The sequence below is a fragment of the Drosophila sulfurigaster genome, chromosome 3, assembly GCF_023558435.1.
Source record: "Drosophila sulfurigaster albostrigata strain 15112-1811.04 chromosome 3, ASM2355843v2, whole genome shotgun sequence".
NCBI classification, from domain to species: Eukaryota; Metazoa; Arthropoda; class Insecta; order Diptera; family Drosophilidae; genus Drosophila; species Drosophila sulfurigaster.
In genome coordinates this window covers 13,905,986-13,931,961 of record NC_084883.1, presented here as the reverse complement: position 1 = coordinate 13,931,961, position 25,976 = coordinate 13,905,986, and the positions used below count along the sequence as shown (strand labels likewise).

Here is a 25,976-nt window from a genome sequence, read left to right as displayed (position 1 = left end):
GCTGTATTTTTACGGGGGTGAGCAATGCTGAAAAGTTATTGAGAACGATGTGAATAAAATGCATTGAATTACTAATGGAAACAAGATTTTATGCATGTTGTAAATTACAAGTCGGGCAATCAGCCACTCCAATTACACTAAGCAGACCGCATCGTAACGCATCGCATCTATTCAAGCCAGAAGAAGCGTGAACCATACTTGGCTGGTGGCGTTGGATAATCGGCTGGCAGTCCGGGTGTGGCATCGGGATATACCGCGATTTCCTCCTTCTTTGGTTCCTCGCGGGCCGTTTTGTGGACCTGTGAAACATAAATTATATTTAGTATATGACGATTTTAAATAGTTTTCTTTAGACTCACCTTGGCACGTGCAAAGTAACCGTAGGAGGGACGATCCCAGTCAAAGTTATCCTTCATGCACTTGTCGAAGACACCCTGAGTCTTGCGGCAACTGAAACAAAGTTAAGCATGAGCATGGTAAGCACTTAGATTAAGAATCGATGCTACTTACTGGCTGAAGGCCATTGTGCCGCTGCTCTTGTCCAGACAAGTGGCGTATTGCATGAATTCCTCGTGACAGGATTTCTTGACTTTGCGGAAGAAGTCTAGGGCACAGCTGGTCACGGCGCGTCCCTCACCCAGGCAGGCACGTGGATCGTCCAGCTCCTGGCGACATAGCATAAACTCCTGCAACACACACACACACAAAGTGCACCAAAGTAAAACGTAAACAAAACAAATCGAACATCGGTTTTGAGGTTAGGTTATATAACTGACTCTAGCTGAATTTTAGCCGCAAACTGTGTTCATAAATGAATTAAACACACTTGTGATGTACCACTGTCCTTGGCTGGAGTAGAGTTCAGTTATTTTCTATTTGTATTAAGCGGTATACTAACATTATTGGCATTCTCGCATTGCTTGCCTAAGTGAAAAGAGCCAGCTCGGAGTGCGGCCGACGATAAGTTTAGCTCCTGCACGTTCAGCTCCGATTCCTCGGGCAGCGTTGTGTTGCTTGTGATGACCATTGCGTTGCAGTTGTGCCGCCCGTAGCTTCAAGGCTTAAATTTGAAACAAATACGCAAATTGTTAGTTTTTACGAGACAAAAAAATCTCGTTTCCAGCTATACAACAGCTGTTTCCCTATCGTGCTATCGAGCTATCGATTGTCATAACCGTTTGACGCCATCGCGATTGACAACTGTGATAGCTCGCTTATTCGATACTTTCATTTGCTATCGATAGCTGTAAATGTCAGCGCAAGATTCAAAAAATATAAAATATATAACCATTTTTATAAATGTAATTGCAAATTCTTTGTAGAAAAATGAACTCTTGTGTGTTTACTGTGTTGCTATTTATTGCACTGCTGGGCGCATGTGCTTCGTTGCCCAGTGGGAATCACGTAGAAAAGTCTAATAGAAACATTAAAACGCTGAAATACCAAAGCTCTGTGAAGGAGATTGTCAAGGACTTGATAACAAATTGGAATTCACCCATTGTGTATCTCAGGAATCGCGGTTACCTGAAAGCACCACAAATAGATTTTGATATGTTCCGCAAGGACCTGGGCAAGAAGGCTAAACGAATGTCGGGAACTAACGAGTATGAAAATGGCAACGATCTTGGTGAAATGTTTCGCTCACTCTTCGCGTCGAGCGACATTGCAGGCATCTCAGATAAAATCAAATCTAAATTGGGCGTGGGTTGGGACATGGATAAACTGAAGACATCGGTGCGCAACGAAGCATCTAAGTTCTATGAACAGTTTTACAATAAACGCAGTCAACAAGTATCGAATGGTCAGCAGGTTGAAGAAAGTGCCGATATTGACAGACAAGTGGCTCAGTTATATCCTTCGGTTATACCCAGTGCAAGTAATGAGCAAACCGAAAAGGATGAAAAGAAAGAATCACTTGAGCCAGCCGTTCATAAGGAAGCCAAGTTTCTTAGCGGCATTGCCAAGCTTCTGACCAATCGGGAGCTAATGGGGAAGGTTAAGTCACAGGAATCCAAAAAACCGCTAACAGTTGAGCATCCCAAGACACTATAATAGTTTTTGTGCATGTTTTGAGTTTAATTCTTGTTTGTGTAAATTGAGTCCTGGATACATATTCAAATTGATTAGCGAACTGATTAATTAAAACAAGTTTCTATTTGTCACACAAATTTGATGAATCATGTGAGTGTGACGTTTGTTTATTAGTCTAATTTCAAATGCAGCACTGACTGCGCAAATTCATATCCAACAGAGATGTCCAAATGAATTTTTGCATGACTTGGACTTGTTGCTAAATAAAGCATTACCAAAGTGGAAATGGTAGGCAAACAATTACACGTTATTTTTGCTTACAAACAGCTAAAAGAGCCTTGTCGAAAAGAAGCTTATTAAAAAGTCACCTGAAATCATTTAAACAAAAATTTAACACTCGCTTAAAATCAATTGCGACGGACTATAAATTACCGAAATTAAACTAAACTTGTTTACGCCAAAAAAAATAAAATTTAAAACAAATATATGTACGTAAAATCTATTTTTGGTAATAAATTGTCGAGCCCTTCAGCGCCAGACAGCGGCGAGACGGAGTGTGAAGAGTGGTCGGCATTAAGCCATGGCTAAGAGCAACTTGGATTAAACTATGCAAATTGATATATCAATTGGTTAAGCAAATCATTAGCAGCGATTAATTAAAACTCGTTTTGTGAACCGGAGCAGCGACTTTTGCAGCTCTGGGGTATAAAAAGCGGATGCCCCTCTGATATTTGTTGAAATTCGTAGAACAAAAAGAAAAAAATGTTGAATCATGTGAGTGTTGAAGCGTACTCAAACCTCTCTTGAATTTAATACATTTCTATACTCGAACAGAAACTCTTCGTCTGCATCTCTGGCCTGCTGCTTGCGGTGCTCCTGGCCAACGTCAATGCTGTCGAGGAACCACAAGCGACGCTGATCAAGGAGGTCAACGAGCAGAATCTGAATGGAGCGGGACTCTTCAAGAGTCAGGTGGAAGTGACCAATGGCATCAGTCAGAGTTCCGAGGGTGATGTGAATGGCATCAAGGGTGAATACTTATTGCCTGGCCGAGATGGCGAGCCTCCCGTACGTGTCACCTACAGAGCTGATGCCTCGGGTTTCCATGCCGATGTGCACGAAGCGTAATTGTAATTAACAGTCTTGTTTATAAACAATAAAATACTGAAATCGAACAGCAGCAGCAGCAGCAATAACAACAACAAAATGCGCCACAATTTATTTTTCGGGAGGCTCTAAATTATGAGGTTGCAAGCCTTCAATTAAGTACCGATCGGCATATTAATATGCCTGTAAAATACAGGTAAAATTATTAATATTGACGTGCTAATACATACAACTGGTTCAGTTGGGATCGGTATAAATACCTTGAGCCTGACACTGACCCACCAACAGTTGCCTTACCCAACTCATCATGTACAAACACGTAAGTTGCCTTCAAGCAGCCGATGCCTACTTAATTGCCACGCCCCCTCGGTGTCGTTGTAGGTCTTCGTTGTGATGCTGCTGATCGCAGTGAGCTGTGCCCACGACGATGATGCACATGCTCAGGCGCACGAGTCCAAGAAGGAGGATGGCCACGGCAACTTCGCTTATAAGTTCGACATCACCAACGGCATCGGTGCCGAGGAGGAGGGCGATGAACACAATAATGTGCATGGTCAGTTCCATTTCGTGTCGAAGGAGGGTCTGCCCATTGAGGTGTCCTACACGGCTGACGAGAACGGTTATCATCCACATGGCGACTCGCTTCCCACACCGCCGCCCACACCTGAGGCCATTCTGAAGGCGTTGGCCTACATTGAAGCGCATCCACGCAAGGAGCCACTGCCACAGCTTCCACATGGACATGGCAGGCATTAGGTGGCTGGCTAGCGTCAGCTTCAGCTCCATTTGCAGCCATTTCCCCATTTCTCGCACATTCAATTGCAATTGGATGCGTCTCCATCAGTTGAACATAAAAATAAAACTTTACGACGCAAGATTTCCACACAAATTTCAATGCAAAGCGACTGCTTGGGAGAGTGAGAAACCCTAACTCTAACCCTAACCCTTCTCTGTGTGTGTGTGTGTGTGTAGCAAAGCAAGTCCATAAAATACGCATTGTCATATTAAGCAGGATGGAGGGAGGAAAGGGAAAGGCAGCCGGATGGGATGATGGCCATTGAGAGGCCATTGTAAATGTTAAATTCAAATGCGACGAGTCCATTGTACATCCCTGAAATGGGCGCCATTTCAGAATGTTACGGAAGCGACAACTTAATGTGATTCCAAAAGCATCTTTAACGCAGAAGCCATTCTTACGTTGCTTTTGTCCCAATTGAATTGACATCCATGTGAAACTTCATATTAATTCTATTACCCAATTCTGTTTTGGAATCGAGACACAAATACACAAATGATGTCTCACAACTTTGCGGGATTGCGTGTCAGCTCCATGTCCACTGAGGTGGTATTCACCAGCCGGCGAATAGCATCGAATTTGGGATTGTTCTTGTCACGCACCAGATCAAAAATGACGCTCTCGCTGGTGGTGATCACACAGCCAGCCTGACGCAAACGTTCCAGGGCCAAATCCCTGTCTTGGTTGAGACGCGAGCAGCAGCAATCAGCCACGATGTAGACATTAATGTCCTGTTCCCGCAAATCAATTGCAGTCTGCTCCACACAGATGTGAGACTGTGCAGTGAGAGATTAAGATTAATTAAGGGGTTAAAGGTGTTACATTGGGGTTACTTACCTCCAGGCCATAGAGCACTACATCCTGTGGCTTCTCGCCGAAGATGTCTTTGATAACGCTCTTCACCTGTGGCGTCATCATGCTGAAATAGGTTTTACCTAGGACGATCTTGGCATGCGACACATCCAGATCGGCAACTGTTTTGCCCAGTTTTTCGGGATAATGTTCGGTGACAATCAAGGGCACATCCAACGCTTTGCCCGCCTTCGTCTGTAAATCGAACATGCTTAATCTGTCTTAATCTCATTCTTCGATAAGCAGCTTTCAAAGTTCACTTGCCAATTTGTCAGCATTCTTGACCATTTTATCGAACAGCGGCATTCCGGGGCGGAACTTTTCCTGTATGTCGCACAGCAGGAAAAGCGTTTTCTTCGGGTTCAGGTGACAGCGTCGTAAAGCCATTTTTCTCGTTAATTAATTGTATTCAATAAATGCACTTTACTCTTCAGCTGCTCGGCACAAAGTGTTGTGATTATCGATTGCCGCTTTATCAAAAACAGCTGTTGCCCTGACGAACCGGTTATTGCAGATCGCAACCGAAATATCGATTATACGAGTTTTATCGATATGAGCTATCGCGTTGCAAGAGCAAATAAATTAACATAAATTTACGAAAATTATCAACTTACCTGAATTTTATTGATTTTCATAAGTCGTTAATGCTGTTTTGCATATACTTAAGTTGAACGTAAAATGCATTAGACGGCACTTAAGCCTCGACAGTTAATTAAAAGCACAGCAGGCGGGCGAGCAGGCCTGGCATATAGCGCATACGCCCCGTAGGCCGAAAGTCAACATTTATCAACCAGACGGCACTAATCTCAAATCCCAGACCCACTAGCCAAGTGTGTGCAGGCAGCCATTTGATGCCACTCAACTAGGGCCGTTGATCTCAAACCCCCACGTGGCAATTAAACTAAATTGTGTAGACCCAGTGAAACCGCACACAGGTAGCAGATTTATATTCATAAGCTCAGACTCGGCCCCAGTCTCAGTCTCAGCCCACAGCTGTGTGGCCCTCAGAATATTCTCGATGCCTTGTGCCTTATGCCTTAGTATGTAAGCAGTTTGGGGGCATTTATAATTGAATTCCTTAATACAAGTACGCACAATCGCCTGACTGACTGACTGAATGACTGACGGCCTGCCAGTCTGAATGCCTGCCTGACTGCCCGGATTTCCCGCCCAAAAAGCAAGGCATTATAGTAATGAAGCCACAGTCAATTTCAATAACGCAATCAAATGCGTGCAATTTCAAAAACCACAAAACCCAGAAACCGAACAGAGACCCAAATGTCCATTGACCATTGCCCATTGCCCATTGGCTCACGCACTGTCTGCAGAGCAATGTGAACTGCTTTTGGTTAACTTTCGCATGCCAAACACGTAGTTTGCCATAGCGTATAGAAGCAGCTCTCTCTCTTACTCCTTGACACATGCCACGCCTTGATAATGGAATGGCAATGACCATTGCCCGTTGCCCGTTGCCCATTTCCTATTTTCCATTTCCCTTTGGCTGTCGTCTTTGTGAATCGCATGCATATTTCAGTAATTTACGCTACCTTTTTTTTTGCCTTTGGATTTTGGCTAAATGGGCGTAGCTTTACCGTTAACCATCCACCTGCTTGGATACATATTTTATGACTTGCCGAAAGTTACGGGTGTTGCAATTTTAAAAAGCCCGAAACTGAATGAACCACTCAAAATCGTGTAACCAAAAGGATCTGCTCTTGTGAAAGTTTGCACTCGACCTGGATATGAACACTTGATTTTTGTTGCCACTTTTTGGCATTTGCACAATAATACACTTACCTTTGACTCTATAGAGAGATAGTGCTACAGTGCGAATTCTTGTTGACAAACTCAAAATGTAAGCTGCGTTATTGATGTAGAATTCAATTTGTAGTTTAAAAGATTTGCATTACGGATTACTTCTGTAAAACTTATATTTAGAAAAAAAGGTTGCGATATAGTTCTGGTAAGTAATATATAGAGTATTTATGTTCTATTTTACAACAACAAAAAGGAATGTGAAACAAAATACCGTTATTTAGTTTTGTTTCCGTTGCACTGCTATTTCAAAGTTCACAGCTGTACTTACTTACAGAATTCCGATGGCACAACTTGATATCGTTTTAATGTATGTATATCTAATTCACAATCTGAACTCTAATAATCTCTTAGATTTTACCATCTTAATAGAACTAACGTAATAAGAATTTAATACAGCATAAACCGTTCAAGCGTCGTTATATTTCACTGAAAATTTCAGCGTTACTATTTTCCCTGAAATGTGCAGTAAAATATAACGAAGCTTTCAGCTGTATGAATAGTATGAAAATTACAAATTATCTAGCAAGCATTAAGCAATTTAAATAGTTATATCGTATAACTGATACGCATTCAAGGCTATAATAGTAGTCATATAAACATATAGTATATGCCTTAAATTTTAGTTTGCCAATTTAATTTTAACTAGTATAATAAATACTAATGCATTTTTAGAGCTTGAACTCAGTTGCTAAATTTGGCTTTGATTTATGCACATCAGTATAACAGCACGTACAGCTGTGTTAATAGTATAAACTTCTAGTAGTACCCTCGCTCTAAGCCTGTTATATTTTGAGTAAGCATTTCAAATTGAAATAGTTTTGTTGAATAACTGAAACGCAGTCGAATTTATAGTAGTCATCATAAACAGTTTGCATTTATGCTATTAATTCACTTTTCCCATTGCTAGCGAACACATTTAAATAGATTTACAGTCCAAATTGTAGTAGTTATCATAATATATATCATAATACAAATATATTTTTTAAATTATAGCATGCCAATTAAACTTGCATAATAACGATTGTTTAGATTTTATAGTGAAATATGCAATCAAGTATAACAGCACGTTCAGCAGCGATTTACACAGTATAACATTAGTTAGTACTCTCGCTTGTACATTTATGATTTTGAGGCTCTTCCCCATTGCTAGCAAACACATTTATAATAAATGATTTATTGTATATCGAATACGCATTCTAAATTTTAATGGTTATCATAATATACAAATACATTCCTTAAGTCAATTAAACTTGCATATCAACAATTCAATGCCATAAAAAATGATTTAAATTCATCGTTTGATTTTATTGTGAAATATGCAATCAAGTATAACAGCTCGTTCAGCAGTGATATAACCCTTTATAACATATTAGTACTCTCGCTTTAACATTTATGCTATTGACTCTCTTCCCCATTGCTAGCAAACACTTTAATTGTATAACGAATACGCATTCTAAATTTTAATAGTTATCATAATATACAAATATATTCCTTAAGTCAATTAAACTTGCATATCAACAATTCAATGTTATAAAAAAGGATTTAAATCCATCGTTTGATTTTATAGTTAAATTTGCAGTCAAGTATAACAGTACGTTTAGCTGTGTTGATAGTGCATTAAACTATATAACATGCTAGTAGTACACTCGCTCTATGTCTTGTGCGTATAACAGTTTGCATTTATGCTATTGAGTCTCTTTCCCACTTCTAGCAAACACATCTGTGTCCATTATAGTGTAGTTTACTTGTGCATACGCACATATAATAGTGCTCATAGTGCTTTGTGTGTGTGTGTTTGTGTACTGTATGTATATAGTGCATATATATGTAGCTATCTGTATTCATAGCGCCACACGCTAGTCGCAGCCATTTCGGTTTTCAATTTCATCGCCATTTTCGCTTGAATGCGTCGAGAGTAATTTGCATTTTTTATTTGCTTTTATTGTCCTTACACGAGACGTTGGCAATTTTTACAGCTCATCCCAGAGAGAGAGAGAGAGGCTGGCACAGGTTGGCATCGGAGAGGTGATAATGCTAATAATAAGTTGACTCAATTGCCACAACAAATTTTCAGTTGCAACAACAATAAGAACAACAACAATAAGAACAACTCGAACTCATTTGTTGGGCAAATTTGGAAATTGAGCTCGTTGGAATGAAAAGGAAAAACAATTTAAGTAAGTAAAATCGAAAATGCGACGTTTTTGTTTCGCATTGTCTGCAACACATGCACACCATATGCTGTGTCTGTGTATTAGTGTGTGTGTGTGGGTGAATTTTTATGTGATTTCTACAGTCAACAACTTTTAGAAAATGGCAAAAGCTTTCTCAAGCGCAAAAGGGGGCAAATGTTATGGCATTTATTTACAGTATTCAAGTACTCACAAACACACTCACTCACACTCACTCACTCAGGACGCAACTCGCACTCGATTTCGTAGTTATATTCGAGTAAGTGAGAGAGAGAGAGAGACTCTTGTCGAGAGCATTTGATGCAATTTATTCAATGAAATGTAAATGCGACACAATTGTTACAACTAGTTTACTTGTAGTAATTCTTGATTGCACAATAAGCAAATGCCATTTAATTTCGATTGCGATTTCCCATTTTGCCAGTTTCCCATCTTTCCATTTTCCCATTTCCCTTTTCGCATTTGCATTTGCATATTGTGCTCTAGGCATCAACTATTTGCACAATATGTTATGTGACTTTTTGCCATATGAATTCTAATGTCAAATGGCAAAATTCGTTTCGTTTCGTTTTTGTTTTCCCCATTTGCCACTTTTGATGCATGCTCGAAAGTTTTGTGCGAAAACTCTTTACAAACTGTACATAAACAGTTCCCTTGTATATCTTATTGTTCGCGTATATTTCGCCATATTACATTGGATTACGATCCATATACTATGTATACATATATAAATTCGTATTTGTATTTGTATTTGGGTGAGCTTAACATGTCACCCCTTCAACGTGACTCCGTCGATGTCTCATCCTGAGTTTATATCAACGATTTTCAAATTGGCAACCAACTGATATGCCAAACTACGCACGTTGATGGTTCCACACAGTTCCCAGTTCCCAGTTACGAGTTACGAGTTACGCGTTACCAGTTCTCAGTTCCCAGTTCCCAGATCTCCCCCCTTTCACAGTTTTATATGTGCGTATATAAGTATAAGGACATGCTGGCATTTCTGTAGGCAGCTTCTGTAGCTAATGCTTGTCACGTTTGCTTCAACGTTTGACAAGGCAAATTCAACATACCGAAAAAGAAAGAACAAAAACGAATTGCCATCTTCTTGTACCAGGCGAAGACTGAATGTCCTTTAATACAAATATAATATAATATAAAAAGTGTTTATAATATATAAATTTACATGAAAACACATTAGCTTTCTATTAAGTGATCTAAATATAAAACTAATGTGTTTTCATTTAAATATATATTATTCGTAAAATATTAAATAAATATTCTTCACATAAGAACACGTATATTTTAAAAACATTAAAGCAATTATAAAAGTAAGAAGGCTACAGACGAGTGTACTCGAGATACCCGATGCCCATTTTCAATAAATCCAATATACCAAAAGTATACCACATATATATATATATATATATATATATATATATATATATATATATATATATATATATATATATATATATTTTTGGTATATTTAAAATGTAGAATATATATTCTACATTTTAAATATACCAAAGAATACAAAATATACCAGATTGTCATTCAAAGCAGCTAAAATTGATATTCTTCTTGAAACCCGATTGCAGTAGGCAATATTTTATTTAGAATGCAAAGGTATTTTCTTCTAACTAACTAACTTCTACAGTTTTGAGTGATTTGATTGCAACCAAATTATCTTAAATACTATAGTTACTCGTATTATTGTATGTACCAAAACTCGCCACACTAGATGAACTTGCTATTCGATTTTTGTCGATTTGTGGGGGTGGAAATAAGGCAAAAATTTGAAACAAACTTGATCTGTGTGCAAACAAAACATATGCTGTCGAAAAGAATGATATCTCTATCTCATAAAGTTTCTTAAATCCAGTATTTCATACGGACAGATGGATATGTCTATATCGTGTTGACTGTTGACGTTGATCAAGAATATATATATTTACTTTATAGGGTAGGAGTTGCCTTCTTTTGCCTATTACTTATATTTCTTGCAGACACAAAGTTAGAATACCCATCTTCTCAATTGCTCCAGATTTTGTCAAAGTAGTTAGTTCGATTTAATGAAAACAGTTAATTAGAAACTAAATAGAATTAAGTCAGAATTAAATTCAATATTTGCAATGCCCTTTTCAATTTAGATATATTTCATATTTCTGCGTTTTTTATATTATATGTTTATTTATTGACTAAAAAGGTTTATTATCATTTTTGGCTTACTAAAAATCAGACTAATTACTCATACTCATACTCCATTGAACCACACATTAAAAAGCTACAACTAAAGAAATATAAATAACATAATTTGATAATCATCATCTTGCTAATTAGAAATCAACAAATATCTTTTCTGAAGCATTTACTTCGCAATGCCTCCAATGTCTTAAACATGATATGTCCAGTCAATAATACTTTACGTAAGAGTATAAAAACAAAAGAGAGCGCGACAAACGCATACAACAGCGGTTACAGAGGTGTATTCAGCTAACAACTACAAGATACCCTGTACTCAATTGAAATCCCAAAAGGTGTTTATTACATACAATTTTAGTCTAAAATTCATAAAGAACATTAAATTACCAATTACAAAATATAGCAGCTTCAATAGCAAACATCACCTGCAAACAAAAATCAAATACAACCCAATTTAAGAGCTTAGACAAAGGGTATTCAACACAATAAAAAAGAAAATCCACACATTGCCAGCACAACAACAGCAGCAAGAAACAAGAAGAACAAGAATAAAAAAAAAGAAAATGATTTTCACAGGTGAATTGGAAAGCGCGTAATGTTGTAATGTTTGACTTGCCAACGGGCACGTGAGCCATCGCCAGTTTCCAAACGAATCCCCAACTCCCGCCCATGTTCGGTGTGTTCACATGTCGCAGCGAGTCAAGTCAGCGCGAGAGAGGGAGGCAATAGAATGGATGGCAAGGGCAACGTGGCGTATGGGTAACGCGACGCGCCACTTTTGCAAATTGGATGAAAATCTTTGGCTTTTCAGCGCGCTGTCAAAGGACAAGACTCTACACACACACAAATACACAAACACACAAACGATTGTCGATGCATTCGTCTGAAAATTGACATGTTTTGATGCCGGCGCCACTTTGACTTTGCGAAGCAAGTGAGCCAAGCTTTTGCTGGCTGCAATTCTAACTTTGTGCGCCACACTTTTGTGTGCTCCAGGCTGTGGCAATGTCAAGAGGCAGAAACTTGTCCATTTGCCCATTCGTCATGCCTTCTCCCACACATGAGAAAAGTATAAAAAAAAGGACTTGCAACATAAAACTTATTGCTACACCTACACACGAGACGCACTCTAGACAGCAGCTAGATTGAGGGTGGAGCGAGAGGTGATGGGCGGCTACACACAAGTTTTTGGCCAGCTTCTTTTTTCCTTTTTTTTTATTATTTTTACTCTTTTGTGGACTTTGGATTATGTTGTAAACTTTTCAGTTGCGTAGCTCACGCAACAAATAAAACAAATTCGAGTTTCAAGTTTCCCAAATTTATAAGTCCATGTGGTTCGTTCAAGGCGAGGGCGGAGATGGAGGCGAAGATGATGGCGGAGACGAAGGCGGTGGCGGTGGCGGTGTTTGTGTGTGTGAGCTTGGGGCTCACCTTAAATAAACTACTTGCCATATGCTGCCGTATGCCCTGAGAAATATATTATACTCGCACTCGCATTCGCATCTCGCATTCTTTTGCTCCCGTATGCTATCCTTTGGCCAAGTCAAGACAGTCAAGAGAGCCACGGTAGCAGGCCAGGTCGTTGTCGTAACTCTTGACGGCATCTGCTTGTCGTCCTTTTTTTTTATGGCTACAAAGAGCAACAGACAGTTAAAACATGATGCTGAAACTTAAAGTGCTTCAGACTTCTTCGTCTTCGGTCTTCAGACTGCCAACTGGCAAATTGGAAGCCTCAGATTGCAACTCAGCTAAGCTAAGAAAAGCGTACACTGAGCGAAATCAAACAAATGCCAACCAAAGTGCAATGCATCAAAATTATCGCTCTTCCAACGATTGCATTTTATGGCTGAATAAAGTGGCGAGCAATTTATGGTTCATATTTATGTTAAAGTTTTTACTACTTTTAACATTTTTTTTTTTTACTATTTTTAAAACTGTATTTTTGTTTAGTTGACTGAATTTCTGAATTTCAGCTTCTTTAATTGAAAAATATAAAATACTTTTTTTCTTATAGTTTTGATATATGTATGAATATTGATTATTTGTTATTATTACTATGTTTTTCAACCTGAATTTTATCGGGTTTGACTCATGGTAGAGTTTTTGGTACATACAATAATAACTACAATCTTTATGATTCCTGAAAGTTTGTTTTCGATCGGATAAAAAATGTATATGTTTTTTAAGAAATACTTTTGTATGCTTTGCCTGACAATCTGGTATATTTTAGTACGCTCATTTGGAACATTTAAGTATATTTTGAATATGTCACTCTTGCAATATTGCAATGCACTCCAAATATATTGATATATCGGTATTTTAGTATTTTTGCGATATATTGATTTAATGTATTTTAAGAATAACTGCTTTGTTTTCATTAAAAATGAATAGCGAGTATCTCACAGTCGAGCATTAAGAAAGCTTAATCTTATTGTACATGTTTTAAATTTCTTTATCTCAATTTCACTTAAATTGATAATTATTTTCTGAGAATATTTCCTTAATTAGCTTCATTACTAAATATTTTCAATTGAAAATTGAATTTTTGTTTAATTGGCGTCGCAATTTATCATTCATTAAAAAAAATTATTTGCCAAAAAGAAATTTACTATGGTTATAAGACTAACATAATTGCAATTAATAAAATTAATTAAATTAATAAAACGATTTTCACCATTCTTTAAAATGCATTATGAGTATCACGTAACGTATTACGTATACGTAAGTATTTATTTTTGGTAATTGAATTTTGTTTGAATTTTGAATTTTGAATTTTGTTTGTGTAAACCGCATTTTATTTTATTCTTGAAATCAAGCAATGCCAGTATTTGCTTATTAAATTAAAAAAGTTTTAAATTATTCAATTCTTCTTCTCTAGACTCTGCTTTTTCTAATATTCGACATTATTTTATTTAATTATTTGGTTGGCGCTTTGCAAATTGTTTTTTGCAGTCTCTGCTGCATTTTTGCATTCCCAAGGCTGGCGTACTTTACTTAACTATTTTGCTTTTTTTGCTGTTTTTCCTTAGCCATAAATGTTTTATAACTGACAAAAACTTTTTCCATTTTCTATTATATTTGTTTTTTTTTTTTGGTTTGCGTACCCCACTGTGCAGAGCAGTTTGCTCCCCACTGTGCGTCTCAACTTGCACATCTCTTTTGGCTTTCTGTGGCCCATTGAGGTTCATTGAACCAAATGCTGAGCGCATTTCCGTGTTTGCGTTTGACTCTGAGGCTGCTTAGCAGCAAATAAACTTTCACCCTCCTCTTGTTGTTGTTGTCGCTGTTATTGTTAGTGTTGTTGTTGTTGTTGGTGCTTCTGTTGCCGTTGCTGTTGCTGTTGACATGACGCTGCGCCAATGCACTTTGAGTGGCCACCCAGAGACTTGGCCCAGTCTGGGGCCATGATAAATGTGCACATAATTATCCTTTGAATGCGCTCAGCCAAAGAGCAAAGCATGTATGTGTATATGTGTGTGTGTGTGTGTGTGTAAGCTGGAGACACTACTCACCTGAATAGAGAGATAGAAGAGGATGGCAAATGCGCTTGAGCAAACACACGCGACGACGTCTTATTCAGTTGTGTTTGCAGAGCCTTAAAGCAGCAGCAGCAGCAGAAGCTGCCTTAAGGGCCGATCCATGTCTTAATTAATGTTGCATAATTAAAAACCAGACAAGCAACTACAACACAACAACTACAACAAACAAACAAAAAAATAAGCAAAGGGTACGAATAAAGCAAAACGAAAGCAAAGTAAAACAAAAACTTTGCTAAGCATCTACATAAAAAAGGAAAACAACAACAAAAACAAAACAAGTTGAAGAAATAAACAAAAACAAAAACAAAAAAGTAAGAAGCAGCTTATACGAAAGAAAAATTTGTAGGTGCTCATAGGAGTCCCAAAAAAAAAAAGGCCCAAAGGCCCCGAAAAATAGGGGCTCTCAAAGCCAAAGGCCAAAACCAAAGGCCACAAAAGTGCCCAAACGCAAAGAGGCGAACAAAGCAGGTGTAGGCGTGGCACGTGTCGCGATGTTAAAGTAGTTGTTTCTTGTTGTTGTTTTTGTTGCTGCCGCTTGGCTTGAAGTTGACATTGTGCCACCTACGCAGCGACGCGACGCCAAAATGGGCGCGTGCCCCTTCAAATTGGCGCCAAGTTTTAATTATTCCATCATATTCATAAACTTTTTATGCTCTCAGCTTGAGAGCAGACGAAGTGCGAGGCAAGGCAGCAGGACTGCCACTCATTATGTGCGTCACACACTCAACTCTGCCTCCGCCTCCGCCTCCTCCTCCTCCTCCTCCTCTGCCTCCTTCCACAAGCTGAAGCTGTGTGCGTTGCTGTGGCTTTGCCTCAAGCTCCGACTTTGACTCTCTGACTCTCTGACTGTGTGTGTTTGCGGCTGAGCTAAACGACAACAAGTGCTTATTGTTGTTGTTGCTCTCTCTCGCTTGCTCGTTGTTGCCTTTGTTTTTCGGTGTATGGCCAACAATGGCGTCTTGAACAGCGCTTTCCCCCTCTCCTCTGTCTAGCAGCATGCTTGTGACATCGCTTGGCATCCTGAGCACCACAAGAAGGCGTTACTCCATAAAAATGAACAACAGCCTTTTTATTGTCGAACAATGAACATGAGCAGGCGCTCAAGTTTTTGGCCTTTCTTCTTGCTTTGCTCTTGTTTATGTTGCTGTTGTTGTTGCTGTTGTTGTTGTCATCGACAACAGCATTTAATGAGGCTGTCGCCTTATTGTGTTCAATTGTGCTTGGGCAGCCTGAAGAATTTCTAATATTCAGCACTAACACTAACACAGCTTCCAAGTTTATTTGGGCAAGTAGTGAAATAACACAACTTGGTATTTAGCCTCAAGCGAATTGCATATTTAATGATGGGACAAAGACAATTGCACTTTTCTGTCTCCCACACGCATTAAAGCCAAAGTCATTTCCCTCAGTGAAACTGTCACTTGCAATTTATCACACACAATTCTACTATCGATTTTTTCATTTATAAATGGCACCTGAAGCAGCAGCAGCTTCTTTATTTCCATACCCGTCATCCATAGGTTAAAAAGGTATTATAACTTTGTGCCGAAAGGAAAGAAGATCAGGTTTTAGAAAATCTGGTATATGTTTACCTCTATGGTATATTTCGAATGTAGTACTTCACCGATATACCTCAAATGGGTTTCAGTTTTTTTTTGTATGGTAAATTACGCGTACTGCCTTTAGGTCTTAGTTACTTTGGCTGAAAATCTGATATATTTTATACCTCTATGGTATATTTCGAATGCAGTACTTCAGTGATATACCAAATATGACGATCGGTATATTTTTCAAGTATAATACTTGTTTTTGCTTTTACTATTTTGCTTTTATACAAAATGGGTATCTCACAGTCGAGCACACTCGACTCTAGCTTTCTTACTTGTTTTTCTTGACACATCATTAAGTTGTAGGCTCGTTTCAAGACAATACATCAAGCTTGATATAACGTAGAGATAGAAAACTTATTTCTTTAACGAAGCTGTCATTTCCTGTTTATCAAAGTAGAGCAATCATTGCTTTTTTTCTTCTTGTTTATTATTATTGTTATGAATGTCATCACAGAAATAGTTCATAATGCACAATTGCAATCACATGTCTGTCAATTCATACTAAATTGTTAAACTGTACTTTACTGAAATGTTGTCTGTAAATATTATGACATTTTGTATTGTTCTCTTTTTTAATTGACAGTCAATTCGTTAAAGGGCAGATATATGAATCAGACAATAATTAGGACAAATATTAAATTAAACAAATATAGATAAATTATTTAATTGCAAAACTATATGAAACTAAAGCTCAACTATATTAATTTATAAACATTATTTATATCTGCCTTTTTACTCCCCTTTTAATACTCTGCGTACTGTAATTAAATATATGAAATTTCAAAGGAATATATTATATTGTTGAATATGCAATTAAATTTATAGAATACAATTACATATGTTTAAGTTATTTATATTAAATTTCAATGAGTTACTAAATTCTGCTGACTATGCAATGAAATATAGCATATAATTAGGTTGAATAAATAATTGAAAATCTCATAACACAAAATAGTTTTGTTTTATGAATTAACCACATTCACCATATTCATATTTTATTGTATGTTATTCACTTTATTTACTCTAAGTATTTACACATTATTAAATTAAATGAATACTTCAAATGAGATATTATATTATGTTGACGGTGCAATTAAATATTGCACACAATTCTGTGGAATTTTGAATAGAAATTCTCATCACATTAAGTATATTTGCTTTACCTTTTAACCACGTAAATAGGTATTGTATGTGATTGTGTTTATTCATTTAAAGAAGTTTTATATTATAATATTATATTAAAATAATACTTTAAATGAAAAATTAAATTGATTTTAGTAAGCCATTATAATTAATACAAATCTGCATACAATTAAGTTGAATAATGAATAGAAAATTTCATTACACAAAAAAGCCAATTAACCAAATAAATTGTCATTCACTTATATTTTTTATTATTCACTCTAAGTAGTAACGTATTATAAAATTAAATGAATATATTATATGAATAACATTTGCTAGAGCTTAAATACAATTCTCATTGAATAAAGTAGTTTTTATTTATCAATTATATACATAATGCCCCATATCCACTGAACCAACAAACAGCGCTTCTTTTCAGGTCGAATGTAAAAACCCATAAGAAAAAAAGTCGATTCGATCGTAAAAGAAGCGTAAGTCATAATTCAATTAAAACTGTTATCTGTGATTACTAATCTTTAATAAAATAAGTTACATATTATTGAATTAACTAAATACTTTATATAGAATATTAAATTATGTTTATGCATTTTAATAATGCACAACAAGTATGTTAAATTTGTTATTAAATACCTTCCAACTTATAAACTACTTTTATTAATTGTTGAAATCAATAGCCATTTCATTATATCATCTATTATTCGCTTTATTCACTCTTATGAAATTAAATGAATACTTTGGCAAGTTGTCACTTCTTTGGGACATTAAGCCAGCTAGAACTACCAATTAAGCCAATTTGCATTGAATGCAAATAAGTTGTGGAACATCTCATAAGAAGAGAGCTGTCAAATGTCTGAAGCCTGAGCTGATGGAACTAATGAAACGCCAGTCGCTTTACGCACCACAGAGTACTGCTGCATAAAAAGAGGGAGATCAAAAAAGAGTGATAGAGAGGGGGTAGCGAGGGAGGAGGGAACTCTGCAATCAGCTTTCTCGCACTGAAAAGCTGAACGACGCTCAACGCTGACACTTAAAGCCAACAAGTTAAGCGCGTCGCATATGGCAGGATTGGCAGGATGCGGCAAGGATGCCGCGCCACTCCGCGATGTGCTGTGCGTTGCCCATTAGCATCAGGAAACCCGGTTCGGGAGAGACGGACTCCACTTGATGTCACTCCCATGCCACGCCAGAGTCAAAAGCTCTGTCGGATGCGGGTGCCGTTGCCGTTGCTGCTTCTGCTGCTTCTCCAGCTGCTGTTTGTAGGCTGGACTTGTGCTTTGTGACTGTGCGGCACGTTTTGTCAAGCAGCGTCGTTAGCCAGCGGCTGTGGCACGGCCCCATGCAGTGGCAGGCAGTTGTTGCAGTTGCCGTTGCAGCAGCAGCTGCTGCGGGCTAAAGCGGCGCACGCTACGTATACGTAATATTCAATTGCTGGCAAACGAGCAAAGGACGCGGATGAGGATGAGGACGAGACTGAATGTGCATAGTTAGTGATAAACTGCTTTGGCACGGAAATGGCCCTGGAAATAGAAATGATGTCGAGTGTGTGCTCGTGTGCATAAAAAGGCCAATTAGACGACAGATTCAGATACAGATAGAGATACAAATACGGCTGCAGATGCGAGTACAACTACAGCGACTTCAGCTACAACTGCGCCTACAACTGCCACTACAAGTACAACTATAACTACAACTACAACTACAACTGCAACTACATCTACGTCTGCAGATACACATACATTTAGCTGTAGATACAAGATACAGATGCTTGCACAGCGGTTGCTGCCACAGGCACGAGTGGCAAGTGACTGTCAAATTTACGAGTGCCGAAAGCCTTGACTGCTGCTGCTGCCTAACTTTGGCTACTTGCAACGCCAAAAGCAAAGGATATCATTACGTCGTGCTTCAGGAATTCACAACTTATGTCTTCTATTTATTCTCTCTACCCATAAGGTAGAAGGGTATTATAACTTTGTGTCCAGGAAATATATATAACAGGCAGAAGGAGGCCTCTTCCACCCCTAGATACATATGTTTATTCTTGATCAGCGTCAACAGCCGAGACGATATTGCCATGTCTATCTGTCTCTCTGTCCGTCCGTCCGTGTGAAACACAGTATCTCAAAAACTTTAAGAAATAGACATATAATTCTTTTCCCACAGCATTTGTTATTTTTGCTCGCAGTTGAAGTTTGTATTCGTTTTTTGCCACCCCCACTTTCGCCCCCGAAAATCGATAAAAATCGAATAACAAGTTTTTGGTACATACAATACTATTTTTTTTATTTATTTATTATACTAAATGTAATATTTATTACTACATTTAATAGAAAATAAAGTATTGGCTGCTGGGCCCTTCGACTCACGATAATATAGTCTTGATGATTGCTGAAAATTTGCTTGCGATCAGATAAAAATTGTAGAAGTTAATGAAGAAATATTTTTGTATGACAAAAAATGCCTACTTTTATCGGATCTTGGCTGACAATCTGGTATATTTTATGGTAAATTTTAAGTGTAGTACTATATTTGCATACCATTTTAGTATATATTTAGTATATTTTCAGAATATCATTTTATTGAAAATGGGTAACACGTATCTCACAGTCGTGCACACTTGATTGTGTCTTTCTCACTTCTTTTTTTTGTTGGCGTGTATGCGCAACTTTAAATTAACTTTGCTTGCAGGGAAATGAAATAAGTTACATGCTTGTAGCATTCAAGTGGTTTGTCAGTCAAACACACACACACACACACATGAATACATATTTGTATGTATACGTAATATCTGCATAGCTTTAGATAGCTGCGCATCGCGTAATCAAGAAGTTTTAAATGCATCATAAAAACCTTTTTCCATGTGCAATTTGAAAACTTGTTTTAGGCATCGCCTACATTTATGATGTACGAGCATATGCTACGATTTATGCACCTCCCCCTCCTCCTCCTCCTCCTCCTCATCCTCCCTCTCTTACTCATATCCTCTTGCTGAGCACTTTGCTCGCACATATTTATGACTGTGTATATGTTGTTCTCTATCTTATGACAACGATAGCGACTTGAGCACTTGAAGCTGTCAGGTGCAAGGCAAAAATAACGAAACTAGCAAATCACAAAATACATTTGACGCTTAAACAGCGGGAGATTTATCCAGAACTGTCGGCGACAATAAAAATGCTACAAAGCACAAGCTGAAGATCGCTGAAGAATTGTTTGCTCGACTTGATTATACTATACTAAATTATAAACACGAAAAGAAGATGAAATAAATCAAATAAATTTAAAGAAACTTTTAAAGAACTTCAAAACTTTCTGCATACCACAGTTTTCTTTAAGACAATAGTACAATAAATGATTTATAAAGTCAGATTTGTGTTGAAATTTAATAATATTGAATAAATTTATATATTAAATGCAAAGAACTATTGAACGTTCTCTTTTCTAAATTTAAGCTCTTAAAACAAGGACTTTTAAAATAGTACAATAAATTTTAAAGATTGATATGTGTTGAAGAATTGTTCTAGCAAATTGATTCTCTCACGACAAAGAGATTTGCAATATTAATGAAATTGGGGCTTTGTAATTATTTTGAGAGAATTCCAAAAAGTGAAGAAATAAACCACAAAATAATAAAACCAAAATAAAGCAAGAATAGCAAAGAAGGCTAGGACAAAATATTTATTTAAAAAGCAGATTTGAAGAATAAAATTAGACACTTTCAAAAATTGTAATCAAAGACAATTCATTATCTCTTAAAGAGTGTAAAGTGTACAGGAAAAAAAAAGTATTTTATCTTTTTATTCCCTAAAATTTTTATAATCCCCAACAGCATGCAACTGCTGTCTATCATACCCCATCACTTTAAGCAAGGTGCTGGTATAAAAACGCGTAAAAAATATTTATGAGTGCCTAAACAGGCAAGCGACTTTCAATAAACCAAGTGCATAAATCTAGCCGCCTCTCTGAATACCTCTCACCTGCCTCACCTGCTTCACCTTCTTCTCGCTTAGACTCACCTGTTTCTATGAATACATACGATGTTTACAAGACGCATCTCATCGCATTTGGCGCCCACAAAAGTTGGCTAATGTGTTTCGTTCACGTTGGCGCTGTTTTGGCAGACGTAGCGCAGTCATGTCCTTGGTCCTTGAACTTGTAAACGCGCCACCCCTCGGAGCACTTCAAATAGTCATGTGTGTGTGCATTATACATTATACATAATACATTATATGCTCCCAGACAGACGCCAAATCTCATCTCGCTCCCTCTTTCTTTTCTGTGCTCCAAATAAAGAAACCCAACGAAATTCTGATACATAAATTACGAGTAAGTCGACTGGCTCATGTTACTTTTATTGACAGTTTCGGGGCTTTACGACTACATCTAGATCAAATGACAAGGTGCTCCTACTTTCTTAGCCATTCTTTTCGAAACATTCAGCCAGCTCAAAGTCAAAGTTGAGTTCTGTTTCTCATTTCTATGGCCCATTGATAAGATTTGTTGTTCCCAAATTAAGTGCAGCTCCTGGAGCGACCATAAAATTTCAATTATGCCAAATTGCAAAAACACACAATGCGATCAAGCGAGGCAGCAGACAGGCAGACAGACAGATAGGGAGGAGAGGGGGAGAGGGAGGGAGAAAAGCTGAGTGAAATGTCATAAATACAATTAAGATTCAAGTGCATCCTGCGGCGCTGACATTTAAATTTAATTTGCAAAAACATTGCACGTACTCGCTTTATGCTTCATCTGCAATCTGCGAGTTCCAATGACAGCAGCATAAAATGATTAAATGATTATGTATATCATTATACATAATCATTAAATATTTTTATATCTGAAGAACATTTTAATAAATTCGTAATTTTTTAATAAACCTATATTTTTTTATTTGGTAAACGTCAACTGCTTTAAATTTAAATTTAATTTTTCGGCGAAGAAAAATTTATTTCTTTATGATTTCACATTTCGACATCTATTTAACCAGCAGTCAATTTAGGCATTTACATAATTGCGGTTTAAGAAGTTTTTTTCGATTATAGAAAAGTAAAATATACATATATATAGATGTAAACCTTGAAATAGCAGTGGTTACGACCTATGCGTTTTACATTGAAAATACTATTATAAACGCAGCTTCGAGACGATAATTTAGGTATAACATTATAATTATACAATAAATTACAACAACTTTACAATCCATTAAAATCAATTAAACAGTTATTGAAAAGTGCAATTCACAAGTAACAAACGGTAATTAATTTATCTAGCATTGTTAAGCATTATTTTAATAACAATATTTTATGAAAAGACAGATTTGATTTATTATTTAAAATCTGCTGTTTCAGCTTGTGTTATTGCAGTTTATGAAAATTCGCAATTTTGTTCGCACAGAGAAAAAGTGAAGCCTACTTCTAGGCATCACTTCGTGTGTGTGTGAGTGCGTGTGTGTATCTAACATGTCAGAGTATAGCACGTGTGTGTGTGTGTGTGTGCTTGTGTATGGCTCTGTTGTGAAGTGAGCTTAGCGTTGTCAATTACACACATCCGCCTCTTAAACCTCTGTCGAGTCCTCGCATCGAAGTTGAAGCTGGGAGCTCAGACCGAGAGGAAGAGACTTGAGTGAACCGAGTGAGTGCCTGGAGCTGAAGTGATTCCCAGAGGCAGCTGCATCTTTTGTTATTACACTTTGATGGGCGGCTGTCAGAATTTGAGCACATAATTAAATTAGACTGCACTTATCAGAGCTCTAGCTTGCTCTCTCTCTTTCCGCCTCTCAGTCCGCTCTTTGTCTTCGTTGGCGTCTTGGATGTGGATGTGGATGTCAAATGCATTGCTCTCCATGGTGGTGGCACTTGCCGCATTGTTTCTCTTTTAAAATATGCTCGAGCACGCCCAGCGAGCGAGCGAGCGAAGAGGAACAGACCAGAGCAGACCTAGTCGAGTATCGTTTGCCCAAGGCAATTGACCCACTTCGCCCGGCGTCTGACAGCTTCAATTGTTTGGCATTGGCGCCACTTTCACTTACCTAATTAAGCGCCCGCTCTCAACGCGGCAACGGTCGTCGGTGCTGCAACCTTGCTTCAGCATAAATAAATGAAAAATTAATTCATTTGCAGCATCCGCTTGCGTCGTTCCGTTTTCCTCTTTCCTCTTTCCGCTTTCCGATTGCCGCTTGTCACTTGCCTCACTTGCCTCCTACTCAATGGTATGCAAAATACAAAATGCAATGATGTCATTTAAGCCAATTTCAAGTTGGCCTGGCTTAAACTCTGTCACCTTCCCCCCCCACGTTCTTGTTCTCTTCTCCACCTTCCACTTGTTCCTCCTCTTGCGCTCGTTAGCGGTAATTTAATTCCAACAGGATAAATGCAACTGATGCATGCCTCGGGCTTGGCATTTAATTGCCAGGCAACAACAAGTCTTCTGATAATTGTGCAGAAATATGATAACTACCAGAGAAATGTGCTTTTAATCTTTGCTCTCCCTCATTCTCTCTGTCTGACTCAAATGATATTATTCAAGAATTTCAATTAATGCAATAGCAAACAATAAATAGATGGAAAGTAAGCTGAAGGCAGTCTCAGTTTAAAGATGCAGATGCAATAAATCATGGGGAATTAAGCTCTACTCACGATGCTCTTCTTAGTCACAAGTTAGAGTTATTCATGCGGACGTGTGTGTGCATGATTAGCTACTTCAAGCTAGTGCCGAGTTAAGCACCAGCAACTGCACACACAACTTTTACGATCCAATCAAGCGTGGACATAAAAATAAACGCTGTCCCAGCGAAAAATGGAGTCACAGCCCACGGGAAAGCGCAAACCAAAACTCTTAAGTCCCAAACTACAAATGGACATTTCGGCCAACGCATAAACGAAAAAAAATAAAGCTTATGAGAAAGCAGCGTTCACCGTTGACCGACTTGCAGATACCCATTATGCAAGGCAGGAAACAGATATTAAATATAATTATTTAATTTAATTTAAAGTTATAAATTGTCATCATATATTGGTTTTATATAATCTTTAAGTTTTTTGCATTAGATTCTATTTTGATTTCAGATCGTAAGATTGTGTATGGTTGTAAAAGAATTGGTTTTCATGTTCGCTATTATTATTCCGTTAAAGAAATAAATATATTTTTGGAAAATGTAATTGCTTATGAAAGTTTTGAATTGATAAGCGTGCTGACTTATAATCTATGTCATTAAAAATACGAATTTACAGTCAGATGCCTCTTCATTTAGTCGATATTATTGATTAGACAGGAAATTTTCATAAAAATTTGTAGGTTTCGAATCAATACGATACTATTTACAGTGAAAAGTGGAAAAATAAGTAGAGGCAATTCTTATAGCAGAAACAAAAAAACAAAAAATTAAAGAATTTATATAATTTATCCCAAAACAGAATTTTTTTTAAATCAATCATAGCTTAGAGCTCAGATGAATTATGGGAATTTTGTCCCTTTTTACGAAAATTAGGTAAAGGTTATTCTTAGGGTTATGAATTAGCCCTAAATTCAGAGCTAAGATTTATTTTAAAACATTTTTAACTATAAAATATATACATTCTTTCATTTTTTTTTAATTTCGTTCTTCTATGTATTATATCAAATATATAAATTTTTTAATATTTTTCATACGAATTCCTTAATTTTTCCAATTATTTGAAAACAGACAAATAATTACAAAATCACTGTAAGCTATAATTTAAGTGCTAGTCAAGAGCTATAAGATTTACCTTAATTCAAAATATTTATTTCATGTTGCGATATTTTTGCAAGCGGACTGTTTTAATCGGTTCTACTATTTTATTTTATTTATTTAATACGTCTATCATCTTTACCATTTCATTTCATTTTTTTCATATACCCAGCAATTCGGGTATTGAAACAGAGAAACAGTGCAATAAAATTTAGAGAATGGCGAGGAAAAAAACAGAACATAAAGCAGATGAACTGAAGCAGATGACTGCCACTTCCCCTTTGAACTCAATGAATTAGTTTGGTTGCTGTTGTTGTGTATCTCCTGCACACCGTATCCTCTATGTACTGTGTGCTGTATCCTGCTGCCTGTCACCGGCTAATGGTCAGCGTCATTGCCATTCCCGTTCCCATTCCCATTCCCTTTCTCTTTCCCCGTTTCGAGTGTGGTGGCGCCACAGGCTGACAGGCCACTTGAAAGGGTGTGAAATCCATGGGCGAGCAGCAAACACCCACGAAACATCCAACACACTCTGGCACACGCACACGCACTTAGTGAAAACAGAGACATAAGCGTCTTATTAGATTTTCGTGTGTATTTTGGGTGTAAGCATAAGTGCAAGCGAGTACTTCGGTACTTCGTCTTCTCCAATAAGCACGACGATCCGCACGCCCCCAAAACAACTTCATTAGGGTCCAAGCACAAACAGTCTGTCCCACACACACAAGCACACTCACATACACACTCACAAACACACACACACACACAGCATACAGAGAGCTTATTGTTGGGCCTACGCTAATCTTAAGGTTCGTTTTTGGCAGCTGCTAAACTCAACTGTGAAGTACATTAATTTCGAGCTTAGCAGGCCAAAGGCAATAAATCTTCTTGGCTGCGAAGGACATGCGCAGTGTGCCCGATTTCAGTCCCCCTCCTCCACATTTATGGCTAGTTGCCTCAACAAATTGAGTCTCAATC

At 37.5% G+C, this 25,976-nt stretch overlaps 5 protein-coding genes across 5 annotated transcripts; 3 read left to right on the top strand and 2 right to left on the bottom strand.

Annotated features, from left to right (window-relative positions):
* Positions 1-68: 68 nt before the first annotated feature.
* Positions 69-1,160, bottom strand: LOC133843451 (NADH dehydrogenase [ubiquinone] 1 alpha subcomplex subunit 8). Its single transcript, XM_062277019.1, has 4 exons — positions 899-1,160; positions 511-686; positions 360-450; positions 69-299 (listed from the first exon to the last, which is right to left on the bottom strand). The coding sequence occupies exons 1-4, from the start codon at positions 1,025-1,027 to the stop codon at positions 168-170; spliced, it is 528 nt and encodes a 175-aa protein (XP_062133003.1). The 5' UTR covers positions 1,028-1,160; the 3' UTR covers positions 69-167.
* A 66-nt stretch (positions 1,161-1,226) lies between these two features.
* On the top strand, positions 1,227-2,503 carry LOC133843450 (uncharacterized). Its single transcript, XM_062277018.1, has 2 exons — positions 1,227-2,181; positions 2,252-2,503. The coding sequence occupies exon 1, from the start codon at positions 1,327-1,329 to the stop codon at positions 2,050-2,052; it is 726 nt and encodes a 241-aa protein (XP_062133002.1). The 5' UTR covers positions 1,227-1,326; the 3' UTR covers positions 2,053-2,181; positions 2,252-2,503.
* Positions 2,504-2,642: 139 nt separating this feature from the next.
* Positions 2,643-3,238, top strand: LOC133843455 (uncharacterized). Its single transcript, XM_062277025.1, has 2 exons — positions 2,643-2,805; positions 2,866-3,238. Exons 1-2 carry the CDS (start codon positions 2,794-2,796, stop codon positions 3,157-3,159), a joined length of 306 nt encoding a protein of 101 aa, XP_062133009.1. The 5' UTR covers positions 2,643-2,793; the 3' UTR covers positions 3,160-3,238.
* A 99-nt stretch (positions 3,239-3,337) lies between these two features.
* Positions 3,338-4,015, top strand: LOC133843454 (larval cuticle protein 4-like). The gene is made up of 2 exons (XM_062277024.1): positions 3,338-3,457; positions 3,520-4,015. The coding sequence occupies exons 1-2, from the start codon at positions 3,446-3,448 to the stop codon at positions 3,892-3,894; spliced, it is 387 nt and encodes a 128-aa protein (XP_062133008.1). The 5' UTR covers positions 3,338-3,445; the 3' UTR covers positions 3,895-4,015.
* A 355-nt stretch (positions 4,016-4,370) lies between these two features.
* LOC133843453 (isochorismatase domain-containing protein 1) lies at positions 4,371-5,249 on the bottom strand. The gene is made up of 2 exons (XM_062277023.1): positions 4,772-5,249; positions 4,371-4,710 (listed from the first exon to the last, which is right to left on the bottom strand). Exons 1-2 carry the CDS (start codon positions 4,994-4,996, stop codon positions 4,438-4,440), a joined length of 498 nt encoding a protein of 165 aa, XP_062133007.1. The 5' UTR covers positions 4,997-5,249; the 3' UTR covers positions 4,371-4,437.
* Positions 5,250-25,976: the final 20,727 nt, after the last annotated feature.